The sequence below is a fragment of the Phocoena phocoena genome, chromosome 11 (genome assembly GCF_963924675.1).
Source record: "Phocoena phocoena chromosome 11, mPhoPho1.1, whole genome shotgun sequence".
NCBI classification, from domain to species: Eukaryota; Metazoa; Chordata; class Mammalia; order Artiodactyla; family Phocoenidae; genus Phocoena; species Phocoena phocoena.
This window is the reverse complement of record NC_089229.1, coordinates 15,803,774-15,830,226: the sequence shown is the minus strand read 5'-3', so window position 1 is coordinate 15,830,226 and position 26,453 is coordinate 15,803,774. Positions and strand designations below refer to the sequence as shown.

Here is a 26,453-nt window from a genome sequence, read left to right as displayed (position 1 = left end):
TGTTCATTCTACCCAAACACAAAAGAATGAAGGGGGGTATTTTACCTCTGATGGGCATGGCTTTCTCCTACAGCTGAGAAAAGTCATTGGTAAATAAATGGTGGATGCATCTGGTACACTTTGATGATGTAGTTTGTTTCAGGTCTTCAAGATCTTTAATATCCATTGAGGTCACAATGTAGACTAGTATTACAATCTTAAATTATCTTATTGTTTGCTTGTTCATTGTTTGTCTCCTACCACCACCATGGAAGCCCTTGAGGGCAGGGACCTTGTTTGTCTTGCTTACTACTGTATCCAGGTCAATTATACTCTCAGGCTCTCAGTAAATGTTTCTTGGGTGGGTGAGTGGATGGATGGATGGATGCGTGGATGGGTGGATGGATGGAAAACCGCCACAGACTTACAGCATTGTCAGGCAAGCACAAAGAGTCCAGGTCTGCATGTAGGGGACTTGCTGCAAAGCCTTCTCCAAACTACATTGCACAGAGAGCTGTAAAATCAGATAGTCCTGTGTTTGAGTCCCAAATTCACCGCTTTCTAGCCTGTGACCTTGAGCAAGGTACTTAACCTCTCTGAGCCTCAATTTCTTTTTTCTGTAAAATGGAGATAATAACTGTATCTACCTCATAGTAAAATTGTGATGATTGCATGGAAATTGTATACATAAAGTGTCTGATTTCAAACTCAGAGCATAATAAGTGGTAGGTATTTTGGTAGTTATTGTTTTGTCAAGTTCCTTTTAACACTGTAGCAATTAAGTACCCATGACTGGAAGTCACCAGATATGTTTCCACAAGGTGCCAATGTATTAGGAATGAACTAAACATAGGCATGGAAAAGAAATAGAAAACTTACTTAGGTATTCTTAAGGAAATCATCTCCTGATACTTCATTGAACAGAGAGAAAAAGGGCTGGGAGTTCAAGGGACTAAAGTAGATAATCCAGGAAACTTGGTTTAAATAATCATTTTCAATCATTTACCCCTGATTCGCTCACCATTAATGCTTGCAAGGAGTGAGGAGAACTTTTCCCTTCTATCTAATTACGTTTCCATTTGTTAAATGCCTTCATCATGCCAGGCATCTTACAAGCTATCTTATTTCATCCTACTGATAGGCAGATACCATCTCCATTTTGTAAAGGCTGGTAACTCTCATATTTGTATATTCATTTAGTCCGAGCTCTAGATTCAAATGACTTGCCGTCTAACTTACGGTGGTCTAATCAGAGCTCTGATTTTCACTCCCAGATTTGTTCTTCCCAAGTCTTAGATTGCCACTACCACACACAATTGCTCAAACCACAAACCTCGGTTCTTCTTTTCCCCTCACGCTTCATATCTAGTCTATCAGGAGCTCCTGTTGGCTCAGCCTCCTGATATGAACACTGTGTCTGTCCATTTCACCCCTGACTTCCAAGTATTAGCCCTTGAGCTTTACACTGTTCTCCCTCCTTTTTTTTCCTTCTCACTCTGAGGAACTAGTCCACTGGACATTAAATGCTCTTAAATGCAGAGTAGGAAGGGAGGTCAAAACTGGATAATATGCCCTCAACAAAACTGGATAATATGCCCTGGTACCAGGACTGATCAGGGCTCCCTGTGCCACTTGAACAGATTTGAAAAAGACGGATGGCTGCTAATGAGAGTGACTTTCTACAGATTTGTTTTAATGTACACAGCAGCTAATGCTCGCCAGAATTTCTGCTGGAAATTGACTACTCATTAAAAAAAAAAAAAGAGTAGGGCTACATGCAAGGAGAGCTTAGAAAGGCAGATGAATTCAGAATCTACCAAATACTAGGAATCAACTGGGCAATGCTTATTCAGAGTTGGAAGGACAGGCAGGGAGGTCCAGGAGCTGGCCAGAGGCCAGTGCCCAGGGATGAGATGGGATCCGGAGACAGCAGAGGGTTGTCTGGAGGGTAAGCACGTTGTCCAGGAGATGTGGCCACCTCCAGGCCCCAGGCGGCCAGCAGTCAGCTACCAGGTGTCTCAATAAGAACAGGAACCTTGACAGGTGAGCAGAGGCACTATGGGGATCCTGGCTGGGTGACGCTCAGAAACGTAGGCAAGGGTGTCTCAAATGTCTTAGGGCAGTGCACTGATTTCTTGGGCTTCATAGTTGTAGTGCCTCCATGATACAAATAATAATAATAGTAATAATAATAGCAGCTAACCTTTATTGAGCATTTACTATGTGCCAACCACTGTAATAAGTACTTTTTAGGAATCTTTACCAAAATCTAGTAAATACTACTTTTATTCCCATTTCACAGGTAAAGAAACTGAGGCATAGAGATATTATACCCCTAGTTGGTAGTGACGACAGGATTAGAACCCTGGAAGGCAGTCTTCACTCATTTGGATTTTTTTTGTTGGTTTTAATTTTCAATCTCATTGTAAACTTTGCAATATTTTCACTCTCGTGGAATTAACAGAACTGTGACTTTGAGTTTCATAATTTACAAACCTGACCTCCTTTACCACTTTGATCCTGTCTTTGGAAATTACCATTTTCCCTCTAGGAAGTCAGGGGGCATGCTTTTCTCCTCATTCCTCACCCACAAAGGCTCCCATCCAGTGTTTATGCTGGGAATTCCAGCCTGGCCGTGGGGATCAGGGAATTCTGTCCATCCGAGGCTGAGCTCAGGTCACCAAGCTGGGGTCAGAGGAAGCCTGGTCAAAGGAAAGTAAGACCCTACTTCTAAGAGGGGATTGAAGGACAACTGCAGGTCCCCAGGCTGGGGCAGAAAGCTGGGATGTGGGCAGCAGTCCAAGAAGAGGCATAGGTCTCAGGAATGGGGTAGAAGCCCACGTGAAGAGCAAACTAGTCACTAGACTGATTTGTGAAAAGACAAATTCATCCATCCCTTGACTTGCTGTCTGGCTTTGGACAAATAAGTTAATGTCTCTACACAATGGGAGCAGTGATCCTAAGCTGTAGTATTAACTGAGAGAACCTGTGCTAAGTTCCTGACGTATAGTAGCACTCAATAAATACATAACGCTGACACCATTAACAATACCACCTCCAAAGTGTTAGACTTGGGTACTAAATGACCTCCTGCCTTGGGTCAGGATTGATTTGGGGAACCAGGGATGTGGGAAGTGCTGTACACAGGGGTTCAGGAGTGCCCATCTTGGAGGAAAGAAAGATACATAGTACAGGAACCAAGTTGAGCTTGTAAGAATTCACAAAACTTCAATTATTTGTTCCCTAACTTTAAGATGAGTCACTCCTCAATGTTAGCTGAAGTCTAGGTACCTTTAGTGTTATTATACATACCAGATAACCATCTTCTACCGTGTCACTTCACTTCCCTTATCTTGTCCCACCCCCTACCTGCTCTCTCCCTGACCTCCAACTCAGACCCTGGAAGATACAGGGGTAGGGGGCCTGCTATCCTCATATTAATAACAATAACTCCATTTTGAGTGCCCGCTAGATTTCTGTCCTGTGCTAGTGGTTGGGCTTGGGTGTCCTCGTACCTTACTGTCCAGATGGCACCGTCTAGCGTCCCATAATGACGCTAGCCAGCCAAGGCTGCACCAAGGGCTCTTTGAGAAAATGGTCGAATTTGGCCACGAAGAGGCCTTTGCACTTTATCCATTTTGGGGGCGCACAGGATTGTATCAGGAGACTTCTGTCTGTGACACCTACTCTTCTTCCTCCTAGACACAGTCCTCTTACCAGCAACTCGCACAATGTTCCCTTCCTTTCCAGAACACCCTGGGGTCCCCGAGGCACCAACAGGCCCAAAGAATAGTTGTAGTGCTCTGAGCTTTTTAGAAGCAACATCCCACCTTCCATTTCTTAAACTTTTTACCCAGACCACGGTCAGCATGAAGGGGCAGATGGGTTAACTGGCTACTGCTCTCTCCCAGGGCAGGATAGACCCCAGGCTGCCAGGCCAAGTGCTTCTCCAGCAGGGGGCATGCACCCAGACGGGCAGGGTGAACACTTGGGACAGGAGGACCTTCCGGGGCCTCGTAAGCCACCCAGGCTGGGACGGCCTCTGCTGCTGCAAGGGGAGAAGAGAATAGCGCTGTGGACTGGGCTGGCCTTGGCTGAGTCCCAAGGCTCTGCTGGGAGGACCTTGTATAACCTCAACGGTTCTTCTCTCTGTGGGTTGATACAGGTTCAAAGTTTCCTTCTGCACTTTTGGCAAGGAATGCCGCCCCACATGCTGCCCGTGCTGGGCTCCTCCACGGTGGTGAACATCGTCGGCGTGTGTGACTCCATCCTCTACAAAGCTATCTCCGGAGTGCTGATGCCCACAGTGCTGCAGGCATTACCTGACAGGTGGGCACGCTTCTCCTCATATCCCCTCATGGCTGGCTTGTCCTCAGCAGGTATTGTTCCTGCTTCTCATTTATTGAATAGAACCATGCACTGTCTGGGGGCCTCCCTTGTAAAGGCCATTAATATTGGACTTTAAAATATTAAATTTTATTTATATTTTTGAATATAAATAAAATTTAGTATTTCCAGTATAAATAAAATTTAACATTTTGAACCTCTTCTATCATTCAAAATTCAAAAAGGATGATATGTTACACAGTGAAAAGTCTCCTAATCTTCTTCCCCACATACCCAGGTCCTCTCCCCAGAGCATCAAATACAGTCATTTTCTTAGGGCCCCGTCCGGATCTGCTATGCACATGTAACCAGTGCATGACATATACTTTTTCTTACTCAAATGATGACATACTACATATGCTGTTCTGTACCTTGTTTCAAAAAAACAAGTCTTGGAGATTGTGTTGGGCAGCTTCTGTGCCCCTTCAGATGCAGGCTCCGCTGTGTTCCATGCTGCCTTCTGCCCGGTGAGGGGTAGGTGGGGAGGGTGGGCTGCATGGAACTCCTTACGGGGCTCCCTTTCCCTCTGCCTTCCAGCCCTGATCAGCTGGTGGTGGGGAGGGGGTCAGAAGGGACATCAAAGGGAGGGAGGAGAGTGAAGTCCGGAGATTGCCTCACTACCTCCCTCCCTATGAGGTCACCCCCGGCTGGCCACGTACCTCCACTGGGCTCTGCTGCCTTCCAGGCCGCCTCTCTCCCTCCAGGTTGTCCTTTCGTCATGAGGTGGATGAGAGCCTGCTGACCCTAACTCCCGGTTGCAGCGGTCACCTTTATGGGTTCTCCTATGCCTATCCACGCCTTTATGACTTGTCCCTTATAAACAAACTCTAGTGTTTTGAGTGGCATCTGTTTCCTGTTGGGACTGCTACAGAGAGCATTTTACATCAGTCTATAAAGAGGTGTGTGTTTTCTTTTTCACACCTGCATATTGTTCCTCCGTATGGAGTCAAATTAGTTGTCTTGATGTTTCCAATCTTGTCCTATTACAATGCTGTGATGAATGATGTTTTTAGTACATTCTTTTACATGGTGCAGTTTGTTAGTTTCCTAGGGCTGCAATAACCAAGTACCACAAACTGGGTGGCTGTAAACAACAAACGTATTCCCTCACAGTTCTGGGGGCCACAAGTCGAAAATCAAGTCGTTGTCAGGGTTGGTTCTTTGCAGAGACTTTGAGGGAGGATCTGATCTGTGCCTCTCTCACAGCTTCTCATGGCGTTCCTTGGCTTGTAGCTGCATCACTCCAGTCTCTGCCTCCCATCTTCACATTGATTCCCACTCTGTGTCTTGCTGTCTCCCGTAAGGACACTTGTCACTGGATTTGAGGCCCACCCAGTTAATCCAAGGTTTCATCTCAAGATCCTTAATTTAATCATATCCACAAAGGCCCTTTTATCATGTAAGGTCAACTTCACGGGTTCCAATTGGACGTATTATGGGGGGGAATAACCCTTCATCCTACTACATAGAGTATATGTGCAGGATAAATTCCTAAAGGGCTGAATTCCTGGTTCAAAGGGTCTGTGACTTAAACTTGTCTCAGTGAGGTTTTAATTTGCATTTATCTTATTACGAATGGAGTTGAATATCTCTTCATGTCTTTAAGAGTGATTTCTATTTCTTTCCCATGAACTCTCTGTTCTTATTCTTTGACTATTTTTCTATTTGGTAGTTGATGTTTTTCTCATTGATTTCTTTTTTTAAATTTTATTTTATTTATTTTTTTATACACCAGGTTCTTATTAGTTATCCACTTTATACATATTAGTGTATATATGTCAGTCCCATTCTCCCAATTCATCACACCACCACCACCACCACTTTCCCCACTTGGTGTCCGTACGTTTCTTCTCTGCATCTGTGTCTCAATTTCTGCCCTGCAGACCAGTTCATCTGTACCATTTTTCTAGGTTCCACATATATGCGTTAATATACGATATTTGTTTTTCTCTTTCTGACTTACTTCACTCTGTATGACAGTCTCTAGATCCATCCACGTCTCTACAAATGACCCAATTTCGTTCTTTTTTATGGCTGAGTAACATTCCATTGTATATATGTACCACACCTTCTTTATCCATTTGTCTGTGGATGGGCATTTAGGTTGCTTCCATGACCTGGCTATTGTAAACAGCGCTGCAATGAACATTGGGGTACATATGTCATTTTGAATTGTGGTTTTTTCTGGGTATAGGCCCAGTAGTGGAATTGCTGGGTCATATGGTAATTCTATTTTTAGTTTTTTAAGGAACCTCCATACTGTTCTCCATAGTGGCTGTATCAATTTACATTCCCACCAACAGTGCAAGAAGTTTCCCTTTTCTCCCCACCCTCTCCAGCATTTGTTGTTTGTAGATTTCCTGATGATGCCCATTCTAACTGGTGTGAGATGATACTTCATTGTGGTTTTGATTTGCATTTCTCTAATAATTAGTGATGTTGAGCAGCTTTTCATGTGCTTCTTGGACATTTGTATGTCTTCTTTGGAGAAATGTCTATTTAGGTTTTCTCCCCACTTTTGGATTGGGTTGTTTGTTTTTTTCATATTGAGCTGCATGAGCTGTTTATATATATTGGAGATTAATCCTTTGTCCGTTGATTCGTGTGCAAATATTTTCTCCCATTATGAGGGTTGTTTTTTGTTTTTTGTTTTTGCGGTATGTGGGCCTCTCACAGTTGTGGCCTCTCCCATTGCGGAGCACAGGTTCTGGACACGCAGGCTCAGTGGCCATGGATCACGGGCCCAGCCGCTCCGCGGCACGTGGGATCTTCCCGGACTGGGGCACAAACCCATGTCCCCTGCATCGGCAGGCGGACTCTCAACCACTGCGCCACCAGGGAAGCCCGAGGGTTGTTTTTTTGTCTTGTTTGTAGTTTCCTTAGCTGTGCAAAAACTTTTAAGTTTCATTAGGTCCCATTTTTTAATTTTTGTTTTTATTTGCATTACTCTAGGCGGTGGATCAAAAAAAGATCTTTCTGTGATTTATGTCAAAGAGTGTTTGTTCTTCCTATGTTTTCCTCTCAGAGTTTTATAGTATCCGGTCTTACATTTAGGTCTCTAATCCATTTTGAGTTTATTTTTGTGTATGGTGTTAGGGAGTGTTCTAATTTCATTCTTTTACATGTAGCTGTCCAGTTCTCCCAGCACCACTTACTGAAGAGACTGTCTTTTCTCCATTGTATATCCTTGCCACCTTTGTCATAGATTAGTTGACCATAGTTGCATGAGTTTATCTCTGGGCTTTCTATCCTATTCCATTGATCTATATTTCTGGTTTTGTGTCAGTACCATACTGTCTTGATTACGGTAGCTTTGTAGTATAGTCTGAAGTCTGGGAGCCCGATTCCTCCAGCTCCGTTTTCTTCCTTCAAGACTGCTTTGGCTATTTGGGGTCTTTTGTGTCTCCATACAAATTTTAAGATTTTTTGTTCTAGTTCTGTAAAAAATGCCATTGGTAATTTGATAGGGATTACATTGAATCTGTAGATTGCTTCGGTAGTATAGTCATTTTCACAGTATTGCTTCTTCCAATCCGAGAACATGGTATATTTCTCCATCTGTTTGTATCATCTTTAATTTATTTCATCACTGTCTTATAGTTTTCTGCATACAGGCCATCTGTCTCCCTAGGTAGGTTTATTCCTAGGTATTTTATTCTTTTTGTTGCAATGGTAAATGGGAGTGTTTCCTTAATATCTCTTTCAGATTTTTTGTCATTAGTGTATAGGAATGCAAGAGGTTTCTGTGCATTAATTTTGTATCCTGCAACTTTACCAAATTCATTGATTAGCTCTAGTAGTTTTCTGCTGGCATCTTTAGGATTCTCTATGTATAGTATCATGTCATCTGCAAGCAGTGACAGTTTTACTTCTTCTTTTCCAATTTGTATTCCTTTTATTTCTTTTTATTCTCTGATTGCCATGGCTAGGACTTCCAAAGCTATGTTGAATAATAGTGGTGAGAGTGGACATCCTTGTCCTGTTACTGATCTTAGAGGAAATGCTTTCAGGTTTTCACCATTGAGAATGACATTTGCTGTGGGTTTGTCATATATGGCCTTTATTATGTTGAGGTAGTTTCCCTCTATGCACACTTTCTGGAGAGTTTTTATCATAAATGGGTGTTGAATTTTGTCAAAAGCTTTTTCTGCACCTATTGAGATGATCATACGGTTTTTATTCTTCAGTTTGTTATTATGGTGTATCACATTGATTGATTTACGTATATTGAAGAATCCTTGCATCCCTGGGATAAATCCCACTTGATCATGGTGCATGATCCTTTTAAGGTGTTGTTGGATTCGGTTTACTAGTATTTTGTTAAGGATTTTTGCATTTATATTCATGAGTGATATTGGTCTGTAATTTTCCTTTTTTGTAGTATCTTTGTCTGGTTTTGGTATCAGGGTGATGGTGGTCTCATAGAATGAGTTTGGGAGTGTTCCTTCCTCCGCAATTGTTTGGAAGATTTTGAGAAGGATGGGTGTTAGCTCTTCCCTAAATGTTGGATAGAATTCACCTGTGAAGCTATCTGGTCCTGGGCTTTTGTTTGTTGGAAGATTTTTAATCACAGTTTCAATTTCATGCCTTGTGATTGGTCTGGTCGTATTTCCTGTTTCTTCCTGGTTCAGTCTTGGAAGATTATACCTTTCTAAGAATTTGTCTATTTCTTCCAGGTTGTCCATTTTATTGCCACAGAGTTGCTTATAGTAGTCTCTTAGGATGCTTTGTATTTCTGCGATGTCTGTTGTAACGTCTCCTATTTCATTTCTAGTTTTAATGATTTGAGTCCTCTCCCTCTTTTTCTTGATGAGTCTGGTGAATGGTTTATCAATTTTATCTTCTCAAAGAACCAGCTTTTAGTTTTATTGATCTTTGCTATTGTTTTCTTTGTTTCTATTTCATTTATTTCTGCTCTGATCTTTATGATTTCTTTCCTTCTACTAACTTTGGGTTTTGTTTTTTTTTCTTTCTCTAGTTCTTTTACGTGTAAGGTTAGATTGTTTATTTGAGATGTTTGTTGTTTCTTAGGTAGGATTGTATTGCTGTAAACTTCCCTCTTAGAATTGCTTTTGCTGCATCCCGTAGGTTTTGGATCGTCGTGTTTTCATTGTCATTTGTCTCTAGGTATTTTTTGATTTCCTCTTTGATTTCTTCAGTGATCTCTTGGTTATTTAGTAACGTATTGTGTAGCCTCCATGTGTTTATGTTTTTTACATTTTTTTCCCTGTAATTGATTTCTAATCTCATAGCATTGTGGTCAGAAAAGATGCTTGCTATGATTTCAGTTTTCTTAAATTTACTGAGGCTTGATTTGTGACCCAAGATGTGATCTATCCTGGAGAATGTTCAGTGCGCACTTGAGAAGAAAGTATAATCTGCTGTTTTAGAATGGAATGTCCTATAAATATCAATTAAATCTGTCTGGTCTGTTGTGTCATTTAAAGTTTGTGTTTCGTTATTAATTTTCTGTTTGGATGATCTGTCCATTGGTGTAAGTGAGGTGTTAAAGTCCCCCACTATTATTGTGTTACTGTCGATTTCCTCTTTTATAGCTGTTAGCAGTTGCCTTTTGTATTGAGGTGCTCCTATGTTAGGTGTATATATATTTATAATTGTTATATCTTCTTCTTGATTGATCCCTTGATCATTATGTAGTGTCCTTCCTTGTCTCTTGTAACATTCTTTATTTTAAAATCTATTTTATCTGATATGAGTATTGCTCATCCAGCTTTCTTTTGATTTCCATTTGCACGGAATATCTTTTTCCATCCCCTCACTTTCAGTCTGTATGTGTTCCTATGCCTGAAGTGAGTCTCTTGTAGACAGCATATATATGGGTCTTGTTTTTGTATCCATTCAGCAAGCCTGTGTCTCTTGGTTGGAGCATTTAATCCATTCACATTTAAGGTAATTATCGATATGTACATTCCTCTGACCATTTTCTTAATTGTTCTGGTTTTGTTTTTGTAGGTCCTTTTCTTCTCTTGTGTTTCCCACTTAGAGAAGTTCCTTTAGCATATGTTGTAGAGCTGGTTTGCTGGTGCTGAATTCTCTTAGCTTTTGCTTGTCTGTAAAGCTTTTGATTTCTCCATCGAATCTGAATGAGATGCCTGCCAGATAGAGTAATCTTGGTTTAGTTTCTTCTCTTTCATCACTTTAAGTATATCATGCCACTCCCTTCTGGCTTGTAGAGTTTCTGCTGAGAAATCAGCTGTTAACCTTATGGGAGTTCCCTTGTATGTTATTTGTCATTTTTCCCTTGCTGCTTTCAAGAATTTTTCTTTGTCTTTAATTTTTGTCGATTTGATTACTATGTGTCTTGGCATGTTTCTCCTTGGGTTTATCCTGTATGGGACTCTCTGGGCTTCCTGGACTTGGGTGGCTATTTCCTTTCCCATATTAAGGAAGTTTTCGACTATAATCTCTTCAAATATTTTATTGGGTTCTTTCTCTCTCTCTTCTCCTTCTGGGACCCCTGTAATGCAAATGTTGTTGAGTTTAATGTTGTCCCAGAGGTCTCTTAGGCTGTCTTCATTTCTTTTCTTTTTTTTTTTCTTTATTCTGTTCTGCAGCAGTGAATTCCACCATTCTGTCTTCCAAGTCACTTATCCATTCTTCTGCCTCAGTTATTCTGCTATTGATTCCTTCTAGTGTAGTTTTCATTTCACTTATTGGATTGTTCATCTCTGTTTGTTTGTTCTTTAATTCTTCTAGGTCTTTGTTAAACATTTCTTGTATCTTCTCGATCTTTGCCTCCATTCTTTTTCTGAGGTCCTGGATCATCTTCACTCTCATTATTCTGAATTCTTTTTCTGGAAGGTTGCCTATTTACACTTCATTTAGTTGTTTTTCTGGGGTTTTATCTTTTTCCTTCATCTGGTACATAGCCCTTGCCTTTTCATCTTTCTTTCTGTGAATGTGGTTTTTGTTCCACAGGCTGCAGGATTGTAGTTCTTCTTGCTTCTGCTGTCTGCCCTCTGGTATATGAGGCCATCTCATTGATTTTTAAGAGCTCTTTATTTTTTAGGAATATTAACCATTTATCTGTAATAAGAGTTGCAAATCTTTTCTCATTTTGTTCCTTTGTTTTTGCCATACAGAAAATATATTTGTGTAGTTGAATTTATCAGTCCTTGTTTTTATGGCTTCTGGATTTTGTTTCATTGTTTTAGAAGTCTTTCCCACTCCGGTTACAAAATAATTTTCCCATGGTTTATGCTACAAACTTTATGCTTTGATTCTGTGCTTTTGAACTTTTATCCAATTTGGAATTCATCCTTGTGTAAGTTGTAAAGTATGGCTTCATTTTTTCCCCAACAGCTCTCCCTATCCCCATACATATGTTAACTATTCCATTTTTTCGTCACAGATTTGAGGTGCCTCCTCTTTAATGTAGTAAATGTTATATGTATTGGTGCTATTTCTAGACTTGCTAGGCTATACCATAGATATTTGTATATATTCATGTTCCAGGGTCACGCTGTCTTTAAGCTTTGCACTTCTAAACATATTTTAATATTTGATAGGCAACTCCTCATACTTATATCTGTTTGTAGAATTTTCCTATTATTGTCTCTTATTTTTCCATATTAAGTACTTTAGCATCAGTTTGTCTATTTAAGTATTTATATACATATAAAAATTTATATATAAATATATGTATGTTCATTGGGATTACATTACACTTATAGATTAATTTAGGGAGAATTACATCTTTACGGTATTGAGAATTTCTAGAAAAGAACACTGTTTGCCTTGCCATTTATTCTGGTCTTAAATTTTGTGGCCTTCAGGAATGTTGTAAATATTTTTTCATGTAAATCATATATATTTTTAAAATTAAATTCATTCTTACTTTTTTTTGTTGCTATTGTAAATGCAGTCTTTTCCTCCATATCTCTTGACTGGTGGTTGTTTATATATATGAAAGCTATTGGTTTCTGTGTGTTATATTTGGACCTGACTGTTTTAAATTTAACTATCTTAATGTTGTATTCCTTTTGGGAGCTTCTCTTAAATTTTCCAGGCTTAGAATTATATTATCTAAAAATGTCTTTCTAATTTATTTCTCTTATCTAATTATGTTGGCTTATTCCTCAAGAACATGTTAAAAGCTCTTGACTTTAATGAGAATGCATCTATTGTTTCTTGGTTAAACATGATGCTGGCTTTGGATTAAGAATGAGATATTCTATCATGCTAAGGAATATCTGTATTTTCTTATTTCATTAAACTTTTGATGAAGAATGGTTGTTGCATATTATCCATTGCTTTCCATCATCTATAGAAGTGATCATATTATCCATATCCTAATATTGAACCATTCTTGAATTCCTAGAATACACCCACTTACTCATAGTCTATTATTTTCTTTAATGTGTTGCAGGATTTTATTTTCTATTTTATTTAGGATTTCTGCATCAGGAGTCAGAAGTGGAATTGGTTTGCACTTTTCTTTTTTGTTGAATCTTTGTCAATTGTTGGTATCAGCGTTATTTTTGCTTCATAAAAGGAATCTGGAAGGTTCCCTCTGCCCCTACTTTTTTTCCTAAGGTGTGAAACAGTTTAAATAGCATTGAAATTATTTGCTCTTGAAGATTAGATAGAATTAATTCCTCTTTGAAGGCATCTGGGCCGAGTGTTTTGCGGGAGTAAATCTTTGAAATTTTTCTTCTTTTTTTCCTATGGTAATTGGTCAGTTTAGGTTTTCTATCTTCTCTGAGGTAAGTTTTGGTAAATTATATTTTCCTAGAAAATTATCAGTTTCTTTCAGATCTTTAAATTTACTTGCTTAGTGTTGAACAAAGTGGGTTTGTAGATTCATTGAGTTTCCTTTGTGTCTGTGATTATTTCTGTTTTACTGCATTTTTGTTTGCATAGTTGTGTTTTCTGCCATTTCTTTGTGAATAGGTTACCTAATTTGTTTAATTTTTTTCAAGGAAAAAGCTCTTGGATATATTTATTGGTATTATTATTATTTCTTTTTCTCTAACATATTAATTTCTACCTTTAATTTATTTATTTTTTAATAAATTTATTTATTTATTTTTGGCTGCATGGGGTCTTTGTTGCTGCGTGCAGCCTTTCTCTAGTTGCAGTGAGCATGGACTACTATTCGTTGCAGTGCGCAGGCTTCTCATTGTGGTGGCTTCTCTTGTTGCGGAGCATGGGCTTCAGGCATGGGGCCTCAGTAGTTGCAGCATGCAGGCTCAGTAGTTGTGGTGCATGGGCTTAGTTGCTCCGCGGCATATGGAGTCTTCCTGGACCAGGGATTAAACCTGTGTCCCCTGCATTGGCAGGCGGATTCTCAACCACTGTGCCACCAGGGAAGCCCTGCCTTTATTTTTTAAACTCCTTTTCCTTTCTTAAGTTTACTCTGTTACTCATTTATTCAACACATATTTATTGAGTGCCTCCTATGTGTCTGACTCAGATCTAGGAAGTTGGGTTATATCAGTGACCAAAAAAATTGACCAAAAAATAGATGTTTGATGTATTTACTTTCTTTTTCTTTCTGAATTTTCTTTCTTTCTTTTTTTTTTTTTTGGCTATGTTGGGTCTTCGTTGCTGTGCACGGGCTTTCTCTAGTTGCGGCGAGCGGAGGCTACTCTTCATTGTGGTGCGCAGGCTTCTCATCATGGTGGCTTCTCTTGAGGAGCACAGGCTCTAGGCTCATGGGCTTCAGTAGTTGCAGCACACAGGCTCAGTAGTTGCAGCACATGGGCTCAGTAGTTGTGGCTCACTGGCTTAATTGCTCTGCAGCTGTGGGATCTTCCTAGACCAGGGCTTGAACCCATGTCCCCTGCATTGGCAGGCGGATTCCTAACCGCTGTGCCACCAAGGAAGTCTGGCAGGTGGATTCTTAACCACAGCATCCCCAGGGAAGTCCCTATGTACTTTCTTTTACTTTTGGTTAGTAACATAAGTATTTCAGGCTCGGCTTTTTCCTTTGAGCACTATTTTAGCTTTATCTCATAGGTTTTTTGGGTTTTTTTGTTTGTTTGTTTTTGTTTGTTTTGCGGTATGCGGGCCTCTCACTGTTGTGGCCTCTCCCGTTGCGGAGCACAGGCTCTGGACACGCAGGCTCAGCGGCCAAGGCTCACAGGCCCAGCTGCTCCGCGGCATGTGGGACCTTCCCGGACTGGGGCACGAACCTGTGTCCCCTGCATCAGCAGGCAGACTCTCAACCACTGTGCCACCAGGGAAGCCCTATCTCATAGGTTTTGATATGTAATATTTTAATACTGTTATTTTCTAGATATTTTGCAACATTGATTTGGAGTTCCTTCTTGTCCTAAGAATTTAAATAGAGCATTTAAAAATATCCAGTTGTTTGGAGCTATTATTTCCTGGTTATGTTATTCATTTTAACTGTACTGCTTTGTGATTAGACTGTTTTCTGAACTATTTCTTCTTTTGAGACTGTGCTTAGATTTTGTTGTCTAATATATGGTCAGGTTTGTAACACTTGAAGAAGCACTCTGTATCTTCATACAGACTTTTTGACATATATGTATTTGGACCAAATTTATTGTTATTTAGTTCTTGTGTTGTCTTAGTGTTTGTCCACTTAGACTGTTATGGACTGAGAAAGGTTAGTAAGTTAAAGACTGATTTCTAATGTGTGCCAACATATTTCACCTTGTATTTCCTATTATTTTGTTTTTGAATGTTAGTGCTTTGATATTTCTAATTGCTTCGTCTTCAGTGTGAGTTGTAATACCTTCCTTATGAATTACAACATCTTCATTGTAAATTGCACTCTTAGCATTATAAAGTCTCATTTAATTTTTTTTGGCCCAGAATTTAATTTGTCCGATATTGAAATCATGACCTCTATTTTCTTTTTGTTTTCATCTGAGGGAATACATTTGCCCACTCTTTTATTTTTAACCTTTATAACTCACTTGTATACAGAACCATTAGAATTTGTTTTATTATCCAATCTGATATTTTTCTCTTATAAGGTAAGTCCAGCCCATATACATTTATTGATACAACAGATACTTTTGTTCTTAGTTCTATCAGTTTATTTTATATTATTATTTATATTTTATAGCTTTTAATTTAATTTTATTTTTTAAATTCAAGTTTATTGAAGTATACCTTATATTCATTAACATTCATCATTTTTAGTGTATACAACAAAATATAAAATAGTTTCATCACTTCAAAAACTTCGCCTGTTTTGTCAGTGCCTCTCCCCACTGGCAGCCCCTGGCAATCACTCATTTATTTTCTGTGCTTATACTTTTACCTTTTCCAGAATCTTATATAAATGGAATCACATGGTAAGTAGCCTTTTGAGTATGCCTCACTTCACTTAGCATAATCCATGTTGTTGTGTGTAACAGTAATTTGTTTTTTTTTTAAATTGAAGTATAGTTGATTTACAATGTTGTGTTAATTTCTGCTGTACAGCAAAGTGACTCAGTTATACACATATATACATTCTTTTTTAATATTCTTTTCCATTATGGTTTATCCCAGGATATCGAGTATAGTTCCCTGTGCTATACAGTAGGACCTTGTTGTTTATCCATTCTATATGTAATAGTTTGCATCTACTAAGTCCAAACTCCAGTCCATCCCTCTCCTACTCCTCCTCTCCCTTGGCAACTTCTACGTCTGTGAATCTGTTTCTGTTTTGTAGGTAGGTTCATTTGTACCATATTTCAGATTCCATATATACATATCATATGGCATTTGTCTTTGGCTTAATTCACTTAGTATGATAATCTCTAGTTGCATCCATGTTGCTGCAAATGGTATTATTTCAATCTTTTTTTATGGCTGAGTGGTATTCCATTGTGTATATGTACCACAACTTCTTTATCCATTCATCTGTCAGTGGACATGTAGGTTGTTTCCATGTCTTGGCTATTGTAAATAGTGCTGCTGTGAACATAGGGGTGCATATATCTTTGCGAATTATAGTTCTGTCTGAATATATGCCCAGGAGTGGGATTGCTGGATCATACGGTAATTCTATTTTTAGTTTTCTGAGGAACCTCCATACTGTTTTCTGTAGTGGCTGCACCAATTTACATTCTCATCAACAGTGTATGAGGGTTCCCTTTTCTCCACACCTTATCCAGCATTTGTTATCTGTAGGCTTTTTAATGATGGCCATTCTGACTGGTGTGAGGTGGTACCTCACTGTAGTTTTGATTTGAATTTCTCTAATAATTAGCGATGTTGAGCATCTTTTCATGTGCCTATTTGGCCATCTGTATGTCTTCTTTGGAGAAATGTCTGTTTAGGTCTTCTGCCCATTTTTTGATTGGGTTGTTTGGTTTTTTTTGTTGTTGAGCTATATGAGCTGTTTGTATGTTTTGGAAATCAAGCCCTGTTGGTTGCATCGTTTGCAAATATTTTCTCCCATTCCATAGGTTGTCTTTTCATTTTCTTTATGGTTTCCTTTGCTGTGCAAAAGCTTTTAAGTTTAATTGGGTCCCATTTATTTATTTTTGCTTTTGTTTCCATTACTCTAGGAGACAGATCAAAAAAATTTTTTTGCCATTTATGTCACAGAATGTTCTGCCTATGTTTTTGTAGTAGTTTTATAGTATCTGTCTTACATTTAGGTCTTTAATCCATTTTGAGTTTATTTTTGTATACGGTGTTAGAGAATGTTCTAATTTCATTACATGTAGCTATCCAGTTTTCCCAGCACCACTTATTGAAGAGAACATCTTTTCTCCAATGTATATTCTTGCCTCCTTTGTTGTAGATTAATTGATCATAAGTGCATAGGTTTATTTCTGGGCTTTCTATTCTGTTCTGTTGAACTATGTGTCTGTTTTTGTGCCAGTATCATACTGTTTTGATTACTGTAGCTTTGTAGTATAGTCTGAAATCTGGAAGGGTTACACCTCTAGCTTTTTTCTTTTTTCTCAGGTTTACTTTGACAATTCTGGATCTTTTTCAGTTCCATATAAACTTTAGGATTATTTGTTCTAGTTCTGTGAAAAATGTTATGGGTATTTTGATAGGAATTGCATTGAATCTGTAGATTACTTTGGGTAGTATGGCCATGTTAACATTATTGATTCTTCCAGTCCAAGAACACAGTAAATCTTTCCATCTCTTTGTGTCATCTTCAATTTCTTTCATCAGCATCTTATAGTTTTCAGAGTACAGGTTTTTTGCCTCCTTAGGTAGGTTTATTCCTAGGTATTTTATTCTTTTTGTTGTGATGGTAAATGGGATCATTTTCTTTATTTCTCTACATGCTATTTTGTTGTTAGTGTATAGAAATGCAAGAGACTTCTGTGCATTAATTTTGTATCCTGCAACTTTACCAAATTCATTGATGACCTCTAGGAGTTTTCTGGTGTTGTCTTTAGGATTTTCTATGTATAGTGTCCTGTCATCTGCAAAATGACAGTTTTACTCTTCCTTTTCAATTTGGATTCCTTTTATTTCTTTTCCTTGTATGATTGCTGTGGCTAGGACTTCCAAAACTGTGTTGAATAGAAGTGGCAAGAGTGGGTATCCTTGTCTTGTTCCTGATCTTAGAGGAAATGCTTTCAGCTTTTCACCATTGAGTATGATATTAGCTATGGGTTTGTCATATATGACCTTTATTATGTTGAGGTATGTACCCTCTGTGCCCACCTTCCAGAGAGTTTTTATCATAAATGGATGTTGCAGAATTCTTTATGTATTCTGGGTACAGTTCTTTTCCAGAGTCGTATTTTGAAACTATTTTCTTTCAATCTTTGCTTGGCTTTTCACGTTATACACAATTATCACTTGAGGAGCAGAATTTTCAACTTTTGGTGAAGTTCAATCTATCAATATTTTATGATGTGGATTTTGCTTTTGGTGTTATATCTAATAATCATTTGCCAAGAAAGGTCACAGTTTTTCCCTAGATTATGTTCTAGATGTTTTAGGTTTTACAATTTTTACATTTTATAATTTTTTAGACTTTACATTGGTTCATTTTGAGTTTTCCATATGGTGTAAGGTGTAGGGATAAAGGTTCATTTCTGCTTTTTGCAGATGAAAGTCCAAATATTCTAGCACCAATTGTTAAAAAGACGTAACTTTTATTTATTGAATTACATTGAAGTTTTGTGGGAACTTACTTGGCTGTGTGTGTGTGTGTGTGTGTGTGTGTGTGTGTGTGTATTTCTGGACTCTCAATTCTGTTCCTTTCCTTTATATGTCCTCCTTTCACCAATATCACACTGTTCTGATGACTGTGGCTTTGTAGTAAGTCTTAAAGTCAGTTAGAATGGGTGCTCCAACTTTGCTCTTCTTTTTCAAAACTGTTCCTTTGCTTCTTCATATTAAGTTCATAGAATCTGCAAAAAGTTCTGTGAAATTTTGTTTAGGATTATATTGAATCTACAGATAAATTTTGAAAGAATTGACATCCTAACTATATTGTGTCTTCCAATCCATGAATGTGGTATATCTCTCCGTCTATTTAGGTCCTCTTTAATATTCTTCTTTGGTGTTTCATGGTTCTGGAGTTTTTAGCAAATAGATTTTGTACATGTCTTGCTAGGTTTATATCTAATTATTTTGTGGGTTTTGGTGCTATTGTAAATGCTACTATTTTTTACGTTCAGTTTCCAGTTGTTCATTGATAGTTGAAGAAAAATGATTGATTTTTGTTTGTTGATCTTGTATGAGATCCTATTAAACTCACTGACTAATAGCTTTTTTGTACATTCTTTGGGATTTTCTATGAGTATAATCATGTATTCTAGGAATAAAGACACTTTTATGTCTTGATTTGCAATGTGTATACTCTTTTCTCCCCCTGTCTTATTGCACCTCTCAAATGATGTCCCCATTTAAGTAGGGGTGGCATTTTTGCATTTTCCCTGATCTTAAGGAAAAGCATTCAGTATTCGTTATAAAAACGATGCTAGCCATCGGTTTTTTTTATGGATGCACTTTATCAGGTTGGAGAAATTCCTTTCCATTTCTAGTTTGTTGAGAATTTTTATCATGAAAAGATTTTGAATTTTGTTAAAAGCTTTTTTGTACCAAGATCATCATATGGTTTTTCTTCTTTAGTTTGTTAATAAGGTGGGTTACATTGTTTGACTTTCAAATATTGAAACAGGCTTTCATCCTCAGGATAAACTCACTTGGTCATGATAGTTTCATACATATGTATAATTGCTACATCTGAATTGCTAATATTTTGTTGAGGATTTACATTCATGAGAGTTATTGATCTTTAGTTTTATTTTCTTTTAGTGTCTTCTGGTTTAGGTATCAGGGTAATCCTGGCCTCATAAAATGAGTCCCTCTCTTCCTTTTTTTGTAAGAGTTTGTATAGAATTTTATCTAAAATTTTAAATCCGTGAGCTTAAACGTGTTCATAGTATTTCCTTATTATCCTTTGAATATCTGTAGGATCTGTAGTGATGTCCCTTTTTTCATTCCTGATGTGGGTAGTTTATATCATGTTTTCTTTTTGTTGGTCATCAATGTTATTAATCTTCTCCAAAAGCCATCATTTAGTTTCTCTGATTTCTTTGGTTTCTTACTGTTTTTCTGTTTTCAATATTATCGATATATGCTTTTATCTTTTGTTCTTGCTTTGAGTATAATATACTCTTCTTTTTAAATTTTCTTTAAGTGGAAGCTTAGGTCATTGATTATAAATCTTTCTACTTTCCTAATAAAGCATTTAATGCTATAAAATTTCCTCTAATCACTGCTTAGCTGCATCCCACAAATTTTGATGTTATGTTTTCATTTTAATTCAATTAAAATATTTTCCCTTGTGACTTTCTTTCTGACTCATGTGTTATTTAGAAGTGAGTTGTTTAATTTCCAAATATTTCAGGATTTTTGACATATCTTTCTGTTATTTCTAGTTTAATTTTCTTATAGTCAGGTTACATATGTTGTATTGTATCAGTTCTTTCACATTTTTTTGAGACTTGTCTGGTGGCCCAGAATATGTTGGTGAATATTCCATGTGTACTTGAAAAGACTGTATATTCTGCTCTCATATGGTGGAATGTTCTATAAATGTCAATTAGGTCAAGTTTATTGTTAGCATTTTTTATGTTTTCTATGCCCTTGTTGATTTTCTGTCCATTTGTTCTATTGTTTACCAAGAGAGGAATATAGATGTCTCTAACAATAATTGTGGATTTGTCTATTTGGTTTTTAACTTCTTTCATTTTTTGCTTCGTGTATTTTGAAGCTCTATTAAGTACATACACATTAGGATTGTTGTGACTTCTTGATGAATTGCCTGCTTTTCATAATGTAAAACCTTTCTTTATCACTGGTAATATTTCTTGTTCAGAAGTTTACTTTGATTAGTAAGATAGCGACTCCAGCTCTTTTTTTTTGTTTTTTTTTTTTTTTTTTTTTTTTTTTTTGCGGTACATGGGCCTCTCACTATTGTGGCCTCTCCCATTGCGGAGCACAGGCTCCGGACACACAGGCTCAGCGGCCATGGCTCACGGGCCCAGCCGCTGTGCGGCATGTGGGATCCTCCCGGACCGGGGCACGAACCCGCGTCCCCTGCATCGGACTCTCAACCACTGCGCCACCAGGGAAGCCCCTCCAGCTTTTTTTTTTTTATTAGTGTTTGCATGATATATCTTTTTTCCACTCCGTTACTCTATGTCTTTATACTTAAAGTAGATTTCATATTCTCAACATATAATGAGGTCTTGTTTTTTTATCCAATATGACAGTTTCTAATTTTTAGTTGCTATGTCTAGACCTTTATATTTAATATAATTAATTTACATGGTTGGATTAAAATATTCTATCTTGCTAGTTGTTTTCTGTTAGTTCCTTCAGCTTTTGTTTCTTTTTTTCCTCCTTTTGTGCCCGGTTTATAGGAAGCACACAGGATAAATGAACAGTTACGTGTCACTACAAGGAAGAAATCAACCAAATCAGAATGTGGGGCATTCCATGGAACGAATAACATGATGTTGCCAATAAACCAATGGCATGAAATAGAATTTTTTTAAAGGCTTAAGAAATAGAACAAGGCAATTATATCTTTTATGCAATGTGTGGAACTTGTTTGGATCCTGATTCAGACAAACTAGAAGATGTCTTTGAGAGGAATAGAGAAATTTGAGTACAGACCGAGCGTTAGATAATATGAAGGAACTACTATTCATTCTGTTGGGTATAACACTGGCATGGTGGTTTTAAGTGTTTGCGCATGTATGTACATATATAAATACATATTTAAAACTTGTCAGTTAGAAATGCATAACATCTTGAATTCACTTAAAACACTCTAGAAAAGAAAAAGAAGCATGTGGTAAATTAAACTGGCAAAATGTTGCTAATTATTGATGCTGGGTCATGGGTATTTGAAGGTTTGAAGTTTTTCGTAATAAAAATGTTAAAAACAAAACTCAACAAAGTAGAGTACACCCTGAAATAGAGACCACAGAAAAGAACCAGGTCTGATGGGGAAATGATGAATTCTGTTTGGACATATTTAGTTCGATGGACCTTTTGGGGCTTTGAAATGGACGTGTCCTGCATGCAGTTGGTCCAGAGTTCTAGAGGTGGTGACTGAAGCTGTGGGCATGGAGAAACTATCCAAGGAAGGAATACAGTGTGATAGAGAGGGCCCAGGACTAGACTTGGAAGAACTGGACGATGTAATGGCCAGGTAGAGGGGGCTGAGCTTTGTGACTGGGGAGAAGTAGCCAGAAGGTGGAGGGGTCACAAATGCCAAGTGAAGTAAACATTTCCAAAAGGAGGAAGGGCTAACGGAGCCGAATGCTGCCAGATGTCAAGCAATGTGAGGACCGAAATGAGTCTATGGGTTTGTGTCATGGATGGAAGTCGCCGCCTGGGTGGGAGCTTTGTAGGCGGAGGAGGTACAGGAGTGAGGTGAGGAGTGAATGGGAGGTGAAGAAGAGGAGACGGAGAGTCTAGCCAACTCTGAAGAAGTATGTCTGTGAAGTGGAAGAAAGAGGATAGTAGCTTGAGGAGGTAGAGTGAGGAAAGAAAACGGTCTTTTGTTGTTAAGGTGAGACATTTTTGAACATGTTAACGTGACAAGAGGAATGATCAAGATAGAGGAGACGGTGAATACGCAGCAGAAGGAGCAGTCAGCGGCAGAAGGTTCCTGAGAAGGCAGGAGGGGAAGAGGTGGGCTGGCTCCTTGATTCTGTCAGGTAGGCTGACTTCTTCGGGGTGTTTTCCCTGAGGAGTAGGAGGTGGTGCCACCTGCTGGTGGAGAGGGGCGAGGTGGGGGTTTGGAAGTGTGAGGAACACGGAGAGGGTTGTAGTAAGTCATGGAAAAGGAAAGAGTGAGTGAGCAGGGGAACACAGTTAGGACTGCTTAGCTAGCGGGAGAATCCGATGGGGACTGAATGAGAGCAGGGTAGGCAGTGTTGGTGGAAGGCAAGGATGGTGTGGATGGTGAGGCTGGGGAGAGGTCCTTGTGGCAGGCATGACTAAGGAGGAGGACCTCATGGAGGACCCCGGACCTATGGTGATGAGCAGATGATTTTGATGGGGAGAGCCTGAAAATGGTGCTTAATGTTTCCTCGACTCCAGATTCCCATCTCATATTGCAACCGACTGCCCCCTCAACCCTTCACCCCTCTAGCCCTCCCCCGCCCCACCTCCTGCCCCCAAACAGTCCTTGACTTTCCAAATCTGACATGGCTTCCAGGTCTGTGTCAGCGTTGTTTCTCAGTTTAAAAATGTACTCTTGCTTCCCAGTTCCTACCAAGAGGCAAACATTTTAGTAAGCCTGAGTCCCTGCTGTGTGGGCTGGCGTGGCGGTAGGCTGCAGATGGGGTTCCTGCCCGCCTGGGGAGCTCCAACAAGACTGAGCAGCATGAGGAGGAGAGGCCAGTTGCAAACGGTGCTCTCAGGCCCACTGTCCACTGTCATCACCCCTCCCACAAGCCTCTTCAAAAACACGAAGGATGGTGTCTTACTCGCAGACAGGGTTCTGGGTGATGCCAAGCATCGCAGTGGGCTTTTCCCCACACCTGTGTATGCTGTGTCTCCCTTGTCGACCAGCGTGGGCACCAGAGCACATTCTGTCCACGCCCTTCTCAGACCCACCAGCTCTCCACAGGGCATGGACTGCTGACCCTGTCCCTGAGGTTGCTGCTTTCAGTGGCGCCTAATGGTTGCAGTCAAAACACCATCAGAGGAAATAAGACTCTATAGGGGCCTGTGGGGAGGACTGGGCAACACACAAGGCACCTAGCATGTGTCATTTCTCTTTCTAGCTTAACTCAGGTGATCCGAAAGTTTGCCAAACAGCTGGATGAGTGGCTAAAAGTGGCTCTCCATGACCTCCCAGAAAATTTACGAAACATCAAGTTTGAATGTAAGTATGAAGTTTGGGAGCCGGGGGGAAGGGAGGGTAACATTTTAGTGCCAGATATTTTACATGGGTTGTTAATAAAATAATAGTAATAGCTAACAGTGTACTGATGCCTACAAAGCACCAACTATCATGCTTAGCACTTTCCATGCGTTAACTTCGTTAATCCTCACAAAATGTTTATTGTGGGTGGCACACCTCTCCTTTACAGAAAATGAAACAGGTTTAGAGAGGAAGTAAGCAGCAGAGGCAGGATTGGCCCCTAGGTCTGTTGGATGCCAGAGTTTCTGCTGTCACCACCACACTCCTTATCCCATTTAATCCTCACCCATCTCTGCAATATAGGAAACAGTATCCCTCTTCTACAGGTGAAGCGCCGAGAGGCAAAGAAACTTCGCCAAAGCCACACAGACACACAGATGGTAATTAGGGGCCAGGAGTCAAACTCACGCCTATCTGACCCTAAAATGGAGATTTCCCCGAAGCTCCTGTCCACAAAGTGGGGGTAATAGAAGACAGACAAGAGCTTCAGGGCTTCATCTATTTAATTCTCTGCCTAATGAGAAAGCAAAATTAATATTTCTCATGGGGGATTCGGACTGTGAATCTTTTCTCTGCTGAGCATCACCACTCATTCCCCAGCATTCATTTTGCCTGAGAAAACTGGTCCTATTTCTCTGTCTCGATGTGTCTTTACTTGTGGGAAGTCTCACGTGCTATTAAGCCAAGGTGAGATGATGTTAAGCCAAATAAAGTTTTAAGATATATGTTTCTTAAAACCCCATTTGAATACAGCTGGCCATGCTTGCCCGCAATAAGTACCAGCAAGGAAAATGAAGGAGATCAAATTACCCTCTCTCCACAGGCAAAGGGGGCCCTTTCAGACGTGCTTTGAGGCCGCCTGCCGTGCCCATCACCTATTGATAAAGCCTGCTTTATTTCACGGCTCTCAGTTCTTTTCTTTGCATGAGCACTAAATTCCACATCACAAAGTTAAAGAAAAAGTAATTAAGGAGAAGGATTAACGATTGATCGGCCTGGAAAATTAGAAGTTCATCTGTCCCCCGACTCCACCTGCCCCCCCCTTCCTCCACCCCATGCCCTATTTTTCCAACCAAGCTGGTTCTGAGTACAAATTAGAATAATCCCAGGGAAATTTCTGATTGTTTCTTGACCAGTTCAGAAATTAATGAGAAGAATGCCCCGTGTCCATTTTAATTACGCTGGCAAAGCAAATCTGTTGAAAGTCCGAAGCCAGGAGGTTTGTCGGACCTGCCACCTATGGGAGCCTGGAGGCGCCCACTCTCCCCAGGGAGCCTTGGGGGTGCACTTCGAGAACGTGCAAGGAGTGGAGACATACACCTCTCCAAAGGACTCTGTAAGGATGAAGACCTTGGGCTGGCACATGGCTTGTCTGCTTTGAAACCTACAGATATAAGATCACCCCACTTCAAAGCATCAGCCTATTATGTCAGCATAGGACCCAGGATCATCCATACAAATAGGTCGTGGAGACTGTTGGATGAAAACGACAGATTATGAATGCAAAGCCACATTCAAGGTGCCGCCCAGGGTTCTATCCTAGAAGCAACCCTGCTCAATCAAGGTTTCCTAGTAGATATACTACTTTTTAAAGGGCCTTCTTCAAAGCTTCCACTTGATTCCTGCAATTATTTATGGGGAGAAGTGATTGAGCTTGCAATTAGCGAAATGAAAGACAAGTAAATAATTGCTTTTACTCACGGTTGATTGACGCCACAGTTTCTCACACCTGCCAGTGTGGAGTGTGGGCAACTTTGAAATATGTACCCCAAATATCGCCATCTTAGGAAATAGTTGTCCATATGGGAGAACAAAGAAGCAAATGCAGGGTTTTGCCAGTGGGTGCAGAAAACAGGGTTGGACAGTGACAAAGTTAGGCAAACAAGGAAGCTACTTTTTGAAATCGGCCTGCGGAAAATCCAAGGTCGGACCATAAAGCATAAAATATGTCATACTCACTCTTTTCTTCTTGCAGTGTCGAGAAGATTTTCCCAAATTCTGAGACGACAAACATCACTAAATCACCTTTGCCAGGTAGCTGTCCTGTGTTATGTGTTCTAACTACTGCTAAGTCATTGAAAATGAAAGGCAAATCCACAATAACTCTGGAGAGGATCTGTCAGGGTATGGTTGTTTAATAGTACACTCTCACCATTATCTTAAATTTCTACAGATAAGGAATTGAAACACTAGCCAATCACTAAATAGTTTCAAGTAACACACAGAATAATTTCTGACATCATTTCCCCATTAACCTTTCATATATTCTAGGTCCACAAGTTTTGTGTTTTGCTTAAGTACATCGGGGTTTCTCAGCCACTGTTGCCTTTTTGGGCTGGGTAATTCTTTGTTGTGGGGAGTTGCTTTGCTCTACCCACTAGATGCCAGTAAGACCACCCACCCCCCAAGTACCACTTTGGTTGCGACAGTCAAGAATGTCTCCAGCCATTGCCATGTGTAGCCTAGGGGGGTGCAAAATCACCCCAATTTTGTTTTTTCCCCAGGTTTCTGTTCTTTTTAGCACAAAAGTGACATTTGCTTACTATTAAAAAATTTTTTTTAATTAATGAAAGTATATACGTGCAATAAAAAGTGGAAGATCCCGCTGTAGCTCTGTAGTTCTAACTGATGGCATAAAGTTTTGCATTTCTGTTCCTTTTGAACCTCAAGGAAGGGAATCTAAGTCTGTTAAGGCAGGCCATTAACATTCATTAAACTGTTAATG

At 39.5% G+C, this 26,453-nt stretch overlaps 1 protein-coding gene across 2 annotated transcripts in view; it reads left to right on the top strand.

The window, feature by feature from the left end:
* RFX4 (regulatory factor X4) overlaps window positions 1-26,453 on the top strand; it is a 165,840-nt gene that overhangs the window by 96,778 nt on the left and 42,609 nt on the right. For both annotated transcript variants that reach the window (XM_065886804.1, XM_065886805.1), the window contains 3 exons: window positions 4,145-4,308; window positions 23,589-23,689; window positions 25,704-25,762. In XM_065886804.1, coding sequence (XP_065742876.1) covers window positions 4,145-4,308; window positions 23,589-23,689; window positions 25,704-25,762 — 324 coding nt within the window. The remainder of the gene's footprint in view (window positions 1-4,144; window positions 4,309-23,588; window positions 23,690-25,703; window positions 25,763-26,453) is intronic.